At 32.6% G+C, this 10,014-nt stretch overlaps 1 protein-coding gene across 6 annotated transcripts; it reads left to right on the forward strand.

The window, feature by feature from the left end:
- The first annotated feature begins 956 nt into the window (after positions 1–956).
- LOC114386600 (E3 ubiquitin-protein ligase CCNB1IP1 homolog) lies at positions 957–6,004 on the forward strand. Of its 6 annotated transcripts, XM_028346624.1 has the most exons (12): positions 958–1,103; positions 1,172–1,325; positions 2,554–2,613; positions 2,984–3,092; positions 3,219–3,291; positions 3,488–3,533; positions 3,678–3,708; positions 3,888–4,143; positions 4,219–4,382; positions 5,218–5,488; positions 5,565–5,605; positions 5,705–6,004. In XM_028346624.1, the coding sequence occupies exons 4-11, from the start codon at positions 3,023–3,025 to the stop codon at positions 5,569–5,571; spliced, it is 918 nt and encodes a 305-aa protein (XP_028202425.1). In that variant the 5' UTR covers positions 958–1,103; positions 1,172–1,325; positions 2,554–2,613; positions 2,984–3,022; the 3' UTR covers positions 5,572–5,605; positions 5,705–6,004. The 6 variants fall into 6 exon arrangements, with proteins under 6 accessions (XP_028202428.1, XP_028202427.1, XP_028202429.1 ...); XM_028346627.1 differs by having other exon boundaries at positions 957–1,325; positions 5,248–5,488; XM_028346623.1 differs by having other exon boundaries at positions 958–1,325.
- The last annotated feature ends 4,010 nt before the right edge of the window (positions 6,005–10,014 follow it).

The following is a 10,014-nucleotide window of genomic DNA, read 5'->3' on the forward strand; positions in this document are numbered from 1 at the left end:
TCGGTCATGCCTTAACCACGTTGGAAACCAAAAAGAGGTAAAATAATAATATAATAATAAAAATATCTTTTAGTAAAATAAATCAAAAAAATCAATCGGACGTTTCTCTTTGAGATTTTTCTTTCTTAATCAAATCGACTAATAACCAAAGTGAAACTAAGGCTAAAATCAATTCATAAACCAAACTTTTGTCATCGCCTAAAAAAGTCATTTTCAAAGGTCCAACGCCTTGAAATGGTCTTTTCCGCTTTTGTTGGTTAAGTGTAGATTTCTAAAAGCCTAAAATCAATATGTAACTTTGTTACCTCTTTCAAAAATGAAGAAATCATTAATGGTCCAACGCCTTAATGTTTTCTCACTTCTCAAAAGAATCGAAAGATGGTCTAATGGTCCAACGCCTTAAAATGAATTTTCATTCAATAAAAACATATCTTGCAAAAAAGGATAAAAAAATAACTTAACCAAAACGCTTTGTTCACAAAAGAATTAAGTAGGTCTGATTTTCTCATCATAATTGAGGAATACGTAGGAGCAAACGAAAATGCCCTTGTCGACCACAAAAAAGATAAAAGTATAAAAAAGCATAAAAAAGACATAAGAACATAAAAAGGGAAGATAAAATAAATTGAAGTCATATTTGCACATTTGATTAAAGGCTGCCGTCTATTGTGACAAACGCGTGGGGTGCTAATACCTTCCCCGTGCGTAAATAAAATTCCCGAACCTTTCACTTAAGTTCGTAAATCATGTCTTTTCCGGTTTTTTTAGATATTTTTCTCAAATAAACGTTGATGGCGACTCCACGCGTATTCCTTTCTTGGAACAGGTTCCGCGAGTCACGCGTAGCCTCCTGCCCAATCATGTAAAAGAAATTAATTACTTATAATGCTATTATTATTTGTTTTTAAAAGACAATGCAATTATGTTTATATTCTTCTTTTACAATTCCTTTTTCTTGTGTTTCTTGGTGAACTCTTTTGTAGTTTACTCGGGGGAAAATAATGCCATAGACCCCACGCACACACTGTTCTGTTCATTCGTGTCGGCTCGCATTTCAAGCTTTAGCGCCAATATTCAGCTTCCGTTCATTCCACGCATTTCTCGTTCGTCCGATTCGTCGTTCTGCATTCCATTTCCTTTTAAATTTTACATTTTCAAATTCTTTTTGCAGCTTAAAATTTAAAGAATTTGAAAAGCTCACTCAGTTCTCGCTCGCGATTTTCTCACTCTCTCGTCCGACGCTCGCAATACTCGCTACGACCCTCGCTCTACTCTCTCTGTCTCACGCGCAGTGGTGCAGAGCGTCTCTCATCTCTGCGATTTAGGTTTCGATTTTCATTTCGCAAACCTGTGTTTTCATTTTTTATTTAATTAATTTGCGTTTGTTTTTTTTATTTTTATTTCGTTGTTTGGTTTCGTTGATTTTGTTTTTGACCTAGGGTTTCATTATACATTTCTTGTTTGATTTTGTTGCTTGATTTCGTTTTGATTTCTTAGTCATCAGATGTGTGTCAGTCTCTCACCTCGACGTGGAATCTGTTTTAATTCATTTGATATTGGAAGTGAATATTTCGTTTTAGATCAGTGTTTGTGTGGTACATGAATATGAGACTGAATAAGACAAAAAAAAATGTGAGTGCTCCCTGCTCCCCTGGTGCTTGGGTGAGAACTGAGAAGATATGAGCGTGTGATAGTGTGTTTTTTGCTTGAGCAATGTGTGAAAGAAAAACAAGAGAGAATCAGTGTGAGCTGTGTAGATGAATGGATCACTGTAGTTCATGAGTATTGGGTACCGAATTCCTTTTTATTGGAGTAGATGAGAAAGCTCAAAAGATCTTCTTCTTTGTGTGTTTGTTGAAACTAGTACTTTTACATAATTGGTGTAATTGTCAAATTGGAAAGAAATTTAGTTGAAGTTATATATATATGAAATTCTGATTCTGGGATTTATTGTGTAACTGAAATTATTTTGTTGTTACCAAAATGAAAGAAATTAAGTTGTTGATGTGATTTATTTCACTGAGGTTATTTAATCCTGTTTTGCTTGATTTTCTTTTCTTTTGATTTTTTTGATGAACTTCATGGTAATGGATGTAAGATTTTGGAGATGTATATTCATTCCATCATTCACTGATTTTTGCTTTATTTTCCCTCCTCACTTTTGATGGTGGAGCACAAAAGCATTATGAAGTGCTTTTGTGTTGCTTATTGCTCTAGTTTGGATCTTCCTTTGTTTAACTGCAATTATACAACTAATGAGATAATAAAACTTTGTTGGAAGTTGAAGGTGCTGATTAGAAGATAGTGATTTGTTGTGTTGTGATTTATTAAAAAAAAAGCGACAATTTAGTTCAATGAGGAAAAGAGAGCAGCAGTTAGCAATCAGATTCTGTGTGTGTGTGGGGGGGTTAGTGTGTGTTGAACAGAGGAAAATGTTGCAGTTTAGTTTGTTAATAGGTGGAATTGTGAATTTGTTAGTTTATACAACTTAATAGTACTGTTAAGTTTCCAAGTATGTTTCTGAAATTTTATAGATAATCCTTTGTTTTTCAGATCTTTGTTAGACAAGCACTGGATAGTGATCTGAAATCATCGTTGAAATTTTTCTGCCTTGTAAGATTTCTAATATTTAATGTTTATTGATATTTCAAATATTTCTGTTGTATAATGTATCAATGCTTATTTCAGCATTTGTTCATGAGGATTCATTCTCACTTAAACTTGTCCTGTTGTTTAATCTGCGGGTTTAATATTGACATACTCAAAGTCCAACTTTTTTCTGTATTCAGCTTGTTATTTTTAAGTGAGCAACAATAGCTTATTTACTATTAGGATGGTTTCAGTGGTACTTATTTATTATGTTGAGGCAGATTATGCCTGCTGCTTGCATACATATGCTAGCTCCTTTTCCTTTCTCTACCTTTGATTAAAACCTTGTCTTATTAATCCATGAAGAAACCTGATGCATGGTTTTGTCTTGCAGTTATTTCAAGACATGTATGGTTAATATTGGACAGCTGAAATGAGATGCAATGCATGCTGGCGAGAAGTAGAAGGGCGAGCCATTTCCACAACTTGTGGTCACCTATTATGTATCCACATACAAACAATTTTTTACTGAGTTTCTCTATTTTAATAGAATATGATCAACTTAGTTCATATCAAATTAGGTTGAATTTTCTTCACATTTTATGTGGTTTCCTTAACACAGTTAAAAGGCACAGATGATGCCAATAAGATACTCAGCAATGATGGAGCATGTCCTATTTGTGATCAAGTCCTTTCAAAGAGGTATGGATATGATAGGGATCTGTTTGATTGAACTTGTGATTTTGTTACTCACCTGATATAATACTGATTATAGCGGTCAATTAATGGAACTAATCATTGCTCAGCAATCAGTACTAATCATTGTCAATTTTTTAAGTCTCATAGTTGACGTGTTCTTGTCTAAGACTCTAAAGTTAAATGTTTCTCCTCTTGTCAGTCTCATGAAACCCGTGGACGTCAATCCCAATGATGAATGGGTCAATGTATGTAAACATTCTCCCATGCAATAATAACTACATAGTACATGCACATAAGATACTCTCTAAACTTTGATGAATTTCATGCTCTTTTCCTTTTCTTTATTCTCACTAGTTTTGTTGCCAATTATTGTGATGTCTTTTGTGCAGATGGCCATGGCAGGGGTATCTCCACAGATATGTATCCTTTATGTCCATTGTGTAGAGGTAGAACTGCATAGAAATAGAAAGCTAAGGTTATATATGTTAATCCTTCTACACTATCTAGCAGTCTGTTTATTATAAATGAAGTTCATATTCTGAAATTTATGAAATTAAGAGGGTACATTAGACCTTGTGTGTTTACCTGAGCAAATTTAGTGATGAAGAGTGCATATAGAAGTGTGATGTTCTACTTGGGGCAAAAAGAACTGGAGATGCAGTTTAAGATGAACAAGATTGTTGCTCAATGCCGGCAGAAATGTGAGATGATGCAAGAGAAGTTTACAGAAAAAATAGAACAGGTACATACTGCTTACCAAAAGATGGCCAAGAAGTGCCAGATGATGCAACAGGAAATTGAGAGCTTAACCAAGGACAATCAAGAACTTCAGGAAAAATTTGCTGAAAAGTCCAGGTCAGTGTCGACCACAAATCCACTTTTACAAGATTATATCTCGTTATTGATGCATTAAATATATTTCAATTTCAGGCAGAAGAGAAAATTGGATGAAATGTATGACCAGCTGAGGAATGAGTATGACTCGGTGAAGCGATCTGCCATACAGCCTGCAGACAACTTTTATTCCAGAAATGAGCATGATTTGTTCTCGAACCCACCTAATATAATGGATGGCAGAGAAATGGGCAGAAAAGGTAATCCTTTGCTTTCAACAATCAGAGCCCAGATGACACTACTTTTTTATTGTCAATAGAAATTAGAAAGTGTTTTTGTTATATATAAGTTTCGATTAACTTTAAAACCAAATAAAGTATCGATTATTTAAACCAAATAATGAAAGCATGGACCATGAGCTTGTTTCTTCTTAAATGTTTCCAAAAGTAGGGTTTTCCAAAAGCAGAGGACACTACTTTTTTTTATTGTCAATCGAAATTAGAAAGTATTTTTTATATAAGTTTCAATTAACTTTAAAATCAAATAAAGTGTCAATTATTTAAACCAAATAATGAAAGATTGTTAGGAAATACGGAGAAGGGAGAGTTAGTTAAGATAGACTATTATTGAGTTATTTATTTAGTTAGAGGGGTTTATTATATATAAATAGGGGAAGAAGGATAGGAGAGAGGAGATTTGTTGTCTTTGTAAATTGAGCATTGGTTCTTTGTGAAAGGAGAAATCCTTTGTGAAGGGGGAACCCTTATTCTTTTACAATCAAGAAATTCCATCTTTCTTTCCTTTCTTCTATTTTCTAATTTGGGTTCCTAACAGAAAGCATGGACTGTATGAGCTTGTTTCTGCTTAAATGTTCCAAGTAGGGTAATCCTTTGCTTTCAACAGTTAGAGCCCTGAGGACACTACTTTTTTTAGTCAATAGAAATTAGAAAGTGTTTTTTTTGTTATATATAACTTTCAATTAACTTTAAAACCCAACAAGGTATCAATTATTTAAACCAAATAATGAAAGCATGGACTGTATGATCTTATTTCTGCTTAAATGTTTCCAAAAGTAGATTAACTTATTTGTTGCAGGTGGGCTGGTATTCACTCCTGCCACTCCAGGACCAAGAGAGGATGTCTGGCCAGCAAGGCAGAATAGCAACAACTCTGGTCACTTTGATCTGTCCGTCGGCTCACCAGCGAAACAAACAGTCATTGCAGGGGATGCTGGAAACAGAAGGGCTGGTGCTCATCCTGTTTTTGGACCTGGTGCTACTAATAACCCATCCATGACTTTGAGGAACTTAATACTGTCTCCAATAAAGCGGCCTCAGCTCTCACGTAACCGCCCCCAACTATTCACGTGAGGAACAAACTAAAACTCTGCTAATTTCACTCTGCTATACATCTCCGAATCTTGACATTTTTTTGTTTTTCAGGTTGTAGGCACAAAGGAGGAGGCTAACCTTCTATAATATCAGTTAAGCCTTTTCTCGCTTGGTTCTACTTCTGGCTTTAGTTTCCTTTTTCTTTTCTTTTCTTTCTGTTTTTTGATCCCTAGGTTGTTTTCATTTGGCAGGGAAAAACGAATCTAAAGTTTGCACAAATCAGTTTGTAGTTTGCGTGATGTGCTAATGATATTTTAGACTTCCGTTTCTATTTCTTACCTCAAACTCCTATAGATGAAGAGCTGCTAACATGAACAATTTATATATCATTTTAGTTCCCTAGCTTCAATCTGTAGATAGATAATTCCCAGCGTATTATATGGTGATTGGAGAAAACTCAAAGTGAATACCCTTAAACTAAACTAAGTATGAGGCCGCTGCCCCATTTGGTTACTTGTAGCAAAGAATGAAAGCAGGCTTCTTCTTTCTTACCTTTCTTTTTTGCTCCTGATTTCATGGTTTCGTAAACTATTGAAATTGACAAAATTATTAACATAAACATTTTGAACTTTTAAAATGTTATTTGTTCACATAGTGAGAGGCATGTTTATCAAATTCGAGTTAATTCGCTAATTCTTATGAGTTTACGAGTTCACTTACTCGAATTGATTCATGTATAAATTCTCTTTTTAGTAAACTTTGGGTAGACTCAATAGATTCTAAATAAATTCGGTAGACTTTTGAGTTTACCACCGAGTCAACAAGTTAACAATTTAAAAAGATGATATCAAAACGTAAGTAATTTTGGGTTGTTTAATGTTTGTTTAGTGTTCAACACACCTCTATTTGGGGTGTGCCTGAATCAAAAAATTTTCACCTTTAATAATATCAAATCCTTATTTTTTAACATCAAACCCTTGATGAGAATGTTATACCACTATTATAACATCTGCAAGTTATTATCTACTAGGAATGCATTACTAGACTTGATTATTTAAGTATTATAAAATTTATGATTTATTATTTTACTTTATTATGTTGAAATGTTTAATTGGTATGTTATTTGTAGATATTTTGTTATTATTTTTATATAAAGTGAATTCTTACGAGTCTAAGAGTTAAATCCAGGAGTCGAGTTTATGAAACTCTCAAGAGTTTATGTAAACTCACGAGTTTAATAACCTTAGTAAGAGGACTTCTGTCACATGATAGTAACATGCATTTGTTGTCAATTAATATCCGTGTTCAGCAGCTAAAAATTGTTTCCAGTTATCAAAATTTATATTCCACATGACAAGCGGTGTTAATAGTATTGTCACAGTGAATAATTATCATTGTTATCTCCATTGTTTCCAGTTATCAAAATTTATATTCCACATGACAAGCGGTGTTAATAGTATTGTCACAGTGAATAATTATCATTGTTATCCCCATTTTTGGTTGCAGGAAGTGGAAGGAAGAGAGTTTAAAAGAAAATAAGTTAGGGAGTTATGTAATTCTAGATTTTTTTGGATTATTTACTTTATTTAGAGAGTTTTTCATTTTAGAGAAGACAAATTATTACGAACAAGTCTAACATTGTAGATAAATAGCTTAATCTTTAAGCATGTTATTACTCATCACATGTTTGATTCTTGATACATAAAAATGACTTTGTTAAGAAAAACAAAATCTCAACAAAGAAATTAGTGGTGGACTATCGGTTGGGATATCTTTGGACAAAAAAGTATTATTTTTCAATAATTATATTTACAAACTATTGTGTAAAAAAAAATTAAAAAATTGTATTAAAATATCACAAACTAGTAAAAGAGCCTCATCTCCATGTGATGAATCAAAATTTGAATCTTTGTTGGAAAATGTGTCTATATTTAGTGTTCCACAATATTTCAAATAGAATTTCCTTTTAAAAAAATCAATAGAAAACCAAGAAATTAAGACTCATCTCCATGTGGCCTAAAGTATTAATATGAAGTACAAATTATGATTGTTACTTTTAACTAATAATAAAATTTTATAGTTTATTAGTTTTTAAGAGTATAATATTAATAGTAAATAGACATGTATTACAAGTAACAAAATTATATTGTTAACCAATAAAAAATTCTCTTCGATATGATTAAGCATGCACAGGGAATAGTTTATATATATATATATATATATATATATATATATATATATATATATATATATATATATATGTATGTGTGTGTGTGTGTGCAAAAGTAATATTATAATTAAGCACAAAAAGTGCAAAAGTGTACAATATCAAGTATCCTAAATTATCTTATAGTATACAACAGTATGGTGAAGCATACCATAAGATCTTGGACCTACATAATTCATAAGAACAGATGCCAACAACAATTAATACCTTGAATATTAGCAATATCAGATATTGTTTGTGGTGATACAAGCTCCCACATTGGAGAACCATTGTTGGAGAATCAGTATAAAAAGTGATGTACTTTTTCTCTTGATCTTATCTTTCTTTCTCATTTTGGTCTTAATCAATTTACTAAAGGTTCGAGAAAATATCTTTTTGAAAGAAAGAACTTTAACAAATGATCTTGTGTAAAGGGTGATTGATTCAGTATTAGTTTATCAAAGTTTTGTGATACAATTCGTGCAAAAGAAGTTTTTTTTTTAACTTTTGTTTTAAAAGTCTATTTTGTTTTGAAAACCAATTCACCCTCTCTTGGTTTGTGAGTTTCATCATCTTTTTCATTTGGTATTAGAGCTACATCTTGTAAATTACTCAAGATCACAATTTTTCTAAAGATTGCCTAAAAAAAACACTTTCAAAGAGGGTGCATCTTTAAATCGACCTCATTTGTTTGAGGGAGAACATTTTTTTTTTTGGCAAAAGAGAATGAAAATATTTATTCAATCAATTTATTTCGGTGCATGGAATGCGATTGTTAAAGGTTCTTTTATACCTACTAAAGAAGTGAATGGTGAATTGGTAGCTAAAGAATGGGATGAGATGAAAAATGATGAGAAAAGAAAAGTGAAAGATGATAAAAAAAAAACTAAAAGCATTTTAACTTATGGTTTATCTTCTAATGAATTCTTTCATACTGCAAGGTGCAAAAGTGCAAAGGAAATATGGAATATGCTTGAAGTCACTCATGAAGGCACAGTGGATGTGAGCTTAGTTGTTCGGTAAGTAAAATTGATGATTCTTGGTTATGGCATCGTAGGGATGCACACATAAACATGCATCATCTCAATCATCTAGTTAGAAAAGACTTAGTAATTGGTATTCCAAAACTCAAGTTTGAGAAAAATAAATTGTGTGAAGCTTGTGAAAAAGGGAAGCAAGTTAAAAACTCTTTTCAAAGTAAAAACGTTATTTCTACTTCAAAACCCCTTAAACTACTTCACATTGACTTATTTGGTCCCTCTAGAACTATGAGTTTGGGTGGTAATTACTATGGCTTAGTTATAGTAGGTGATTACTCAAGGTTCACATGAACTTTGTTTTTGAAAACCAAAAATGAAGCTTTTGATGCTTTTCGCAAACTTGCCAAGGTGATTCAAAATGAAAATGGTCTCAACATTGTTTCACTTAGAAGTGATCTTGGAGGTGAATTTCAAAATGAGTCTTTTGAAGAATTATTTATTGTTCAAATATATGTTGATGATATTATATCTGGTGCTACTAATGAAATTTTGTGTAAGAAATTTTCCAGTTGTATGTAGAAAGAATTTAAGATTTGTATGGTGGGAGAGTTGAACTTCTTTCTTGGACTCCAAGTTAAGCAGATGAAACACGAAACCTTCCTATGTCAAACCAAATACTATACATAACTAATTAAGAAATTTGGCATGGAAAAATGCAAAGAAGCATAAACTCCAATGGCAGCTTCAACCTACCTTGACCTAGATGAGAAAGGTAAATCAATGGATGAGTCAAGATAAAGAGGTATCATTGAATCTCTTCCTTACTTATCTACAAGTAAACCATATATCATGCTTAGTGTTTGTGTGCATGTAAGGTATCAGGCTAATCGTAAGGAAAAGCACAAGTGGGACATGCCACCTATTAGAAAGCTCTCTTGTATCTTGGAATTGCAAGAAGCAGGTTTGTGTAGCACTTTAACAAAGGATCTTGTGTAAAGGATGATTGATTCAATATTGATTTAGTATTAGTTTATCAAAGTTTTGTGATACGATCTGTGCAAAAGAAGTTTTTATTAACTTTGGTTTTAAAAGTTTGTTTTGTTTTGAAAACCAATTCACCTCCCCTCTTGGTTTGTGAGTTCCATAATCTTTTCCAGTAATTGCACCATCTCCTTACACACCAACTTCCTAATAAATTTCCACTTCGTCCCACCCCCCAAGCCCTTAAAATTGTAGGATAATACTCTCATAAATAACCAATGCTTCTTCCTTATTAGGATTCTTCACCTCCTCTCTGTCTCTTTTCTCCATCTCTTGAAATTTATCCACATACTGCTTCTTTTTTCCCGCAAATTGTACTCCTACTTTTTTCCAT

This window comes from Glycine soja, chromosome 15 (assembly GCF_004193775.1).
Source record: "Glycine soja cultivar W05 chromosome 15, ASM419377v2, whole genome shotgun sequence".
In the NCBI taxonomy this organism is placed as follows: Eukaryota; Viridiplantae; Streptophyta; class Magnoliopsida; order Fabales; family Fabaceae; genus Glycine; species Glycine soja.